The 2,536-nt window shown below is 47.6% G+C and overlaps 1 protein-coding gene across 2 annotated transcripts in view; it reads left to right on the top strand.

Moving 5' to 3' along the window:
- Window positions 1-216: 216 nt before the first annotated feature.
- Window positions 217-2,536, top strand: part of ccn2b (cellular communication network factor 2b) — a 7,253-nt gene continuing 4,933 nt past the window's right edge. The window contains exons 1-2 of one of the 2 annotated variants that reach the window (XM_064330533.1): window positions 217-821; window positions 2,337-2,536. The exon at window positions 2,337-2,536 is cut by the window's right edge and continues 17 nt beyond it. In XM_064330533.1, coding sequence (XP_064186603.1) covers window positions 768-821; window positions 2,337-2,536 — 254 coding nt within the window. In that variant the 5' untranslated portion in view covers window positions 217-767. The remainder of the gene's footprint in view (window positions 822-2,336) is intronic. The other variant, XM_064330448.1, reaches the window with a different exon arrangement.

Here is a 2,536-nt window from a genome sequence, read left to right as displayed (position 1 = left end):
GCTGCTCCAGCGCTGTCTCTCTCAGTCTGTACTGTACTGTCTGTACTGGAGCCTGTCAGTGCTGCTCCAGCTCTGTCTCTCTCAGTCTGTATTGTCTGTACTGCAGTCTGTCTGTGCTGCTCCAATGCCGTCTCTCCCAGTCTGTACTGCAGTCTGTACTGGAGCCTGTCAGTGCTGCTCCAGCTCTGCCTCTCAGTCTGTACTGCAGTCTGTCTGCACTGTTTGTACTGGAGCCTGTCAGTGCTGTTCCAGCTCTGCCTCTCAGTCTGTACTGCAGTCTGTCAGTGCTGCTCCAGCGCTGCCTCTCACAGTCTGTACTGCCTCTGTCTGTGCTGCTCCAGCACTGTCTCTCTCAGTCTGTACTGCAGTCTGTATTGGTGCCTGTTTTCGGAAAGTGCCTGGAATGGGCATTTTCCGAAAACAGTTCCCGTAAAGAAACGGGTAAGAAACGAACTGTTGGCCGTGGGATCTACTTCTAAAGAGTGCGCACAAAACAGGCCGAGTTCCGACCAGTCTTCAGTTACCGCGCGCCTCACAGGAATTACAAAAGCCATCTGGAATTTGAATATTTTCACCCCTTTGGGTCGCGTGGCATGTCACTTGTTTCCTGGGCAACACCCCTTCACGGTGTATTTAAACTGGCGCTTCTCACTCTCCAAAGCAAGTACCGAGTTTTAAGCGAGTCTGAGTGACCGAGAGCGAACGCCCGAAGGTTACCGCAAATCCACTCAACAAGAATAACATTGGATACCGCCTGGCAACTGAAGATGCCTGCGATCATTCTGACGAACACCGGTCTTCTTCTGCTCGTTTTTTGCGCGGTAAGCATGCAATGTAACTTTTTAATTATGCTGTTTTGAAAAACTCATGATTTATTCAGTGGTGTTTTCTCTGTAATTAATCATAGACCTTACTGCTATTGTCATAGGAAACAACTGCATGAAATTCAAATAGTTCACTAAATAATCGCTATGGCCATTTCTTAGACTTACAACAAGCTTAATTTGAACAGCTACAGTCACAACTATACGGAGCATAAAAAGCATAACTACAAAATTGAAACGATATCAGTTATTTTATTATCCAATTACCACCGCCCTGTTATTTAGCCTGCAGATAGGCTACAATGTGTTTCTATTACTACTAACAAAAGTTTTTTTAGGTTTCAGAAAGAGAAATGTTTCCGTCCACGTGGGTAAGAAGTGCACTTCAACAACTCCGCGTGGTCATAACATAGAGAGAATGACAGAGACGCACTTAACTCTCCGTGCGCACAGATGTGATTGATGTAAATGTAGCGCTTCACAAGTGTGCGGCGCTGTTCTGTAAAAAAGCAAACGGCTGAACCCGAGTAGCATATAAGCACCGTATTCTAAATGCGATCGTTACGGGAAACGAGGTTAAACATACTGGAGCCTGGAAACAAAGGAAGGGGCTTGTATCTCGTGCACACAACGTTCTTACAGCTGCATTCTTTATAGAATCGGTCGTTTCGAGATGAATGTATCGCTTTGTTACGAACAGTCATCAGACCTGTTCAATTTATGGGTCTCCTGAGAACACTCACTAACTCACGTGTTGGAGTATGTGGACTCATCCGATCTGTTTCCTGTATTTTTATCTCATTTTCATTTTGAGATATACGTGAATCTGGTTCTACCTGTGATCATATTATTGGCCGGTGAAAATTAAACTTAATTCTCCTGAAATATTACTTAAAGCAAGTTGCATAGCTCTAACTGTTATGTAACTGCTCCGTGTCCCTCTCCCCAAATTACACTTTAATAGTACATAATAAGCATGCGTTTAAGCATGAAGTTGAAAGAAGCTATTTTCCAGTTCGCATTGGCATTATGAGCAAATGTCTTCACCTAGTGGATACCAACGGTATCACAACAAGCAGGCTGAGATTTTGACTGCTGCTCAGTGACTGTAGCGATACAGTGTGTGTGTGTGTGTGTCTGCGTTACCCTCGGTGTAAGTGTGTGTGACTGGGTGTGTGCGTCCACCTGTGTGTGTGTGTGTACATGCGGGTGGGTGTGTGCGCGTGTGTGTATGTGTGTGTGTGTGTGCGTGCACCTGTGTGTGTGTGTGTACATACGGGTGTGTGTGTGTGTGTACATGTGGGTGGGTGTGTGTGCGTGTGTGTGTGTGTGTGCGTGCACCTGTGTGTGTGTGTACATGCAAGTGTTTGTGTGTGTGTACATGCGGGTGGGTGTGTGTGCGTGTGTGTGTGAGTGTGTGTGTGTGTGCGTGCTCCTATGTGTGTGTGTACATGCGGGTGGGTGTGAGTGTGTGCTACCCTGAGTGTAAACGGTGTGTGTGTTTTGCCCCAGGCCGTGGCGCAGGACTGCTCCCAGCCCTGTAACTGCCCCACTGAGGCTGCCCCCTGCCCTGTGGGCACCAGCCTGGTCCTGGATGGGTGTGGCTGCTGCAAGGTGTGTGCCAGACAGATGGGCGAACCCTGCTCTCTCTGGGAGCCATGTGACCACCACAAGGACCTGTACTGCGACTACACTGCTCTGAGTGACAGCAC

The sequence above is a fragment of the Anguilla rostrata genome, chromosome 1 (assembly GCF_018555375.3).
Source record: "Anguilla rostrata isolate EN2019 chromosome 1, ASM1855537v3, whole genome shotgun sequence".
NCBI lineage: Eukaryota > Metazoa > Chordata > Actinopteri > Anguilliformes > Anguillidae > Anguilla > Anguilla rostrata.
Note: the sequence above shows the minus strand (reverse complement) of the source record. Positions and strands in the feature narration are given on the sequence as shown.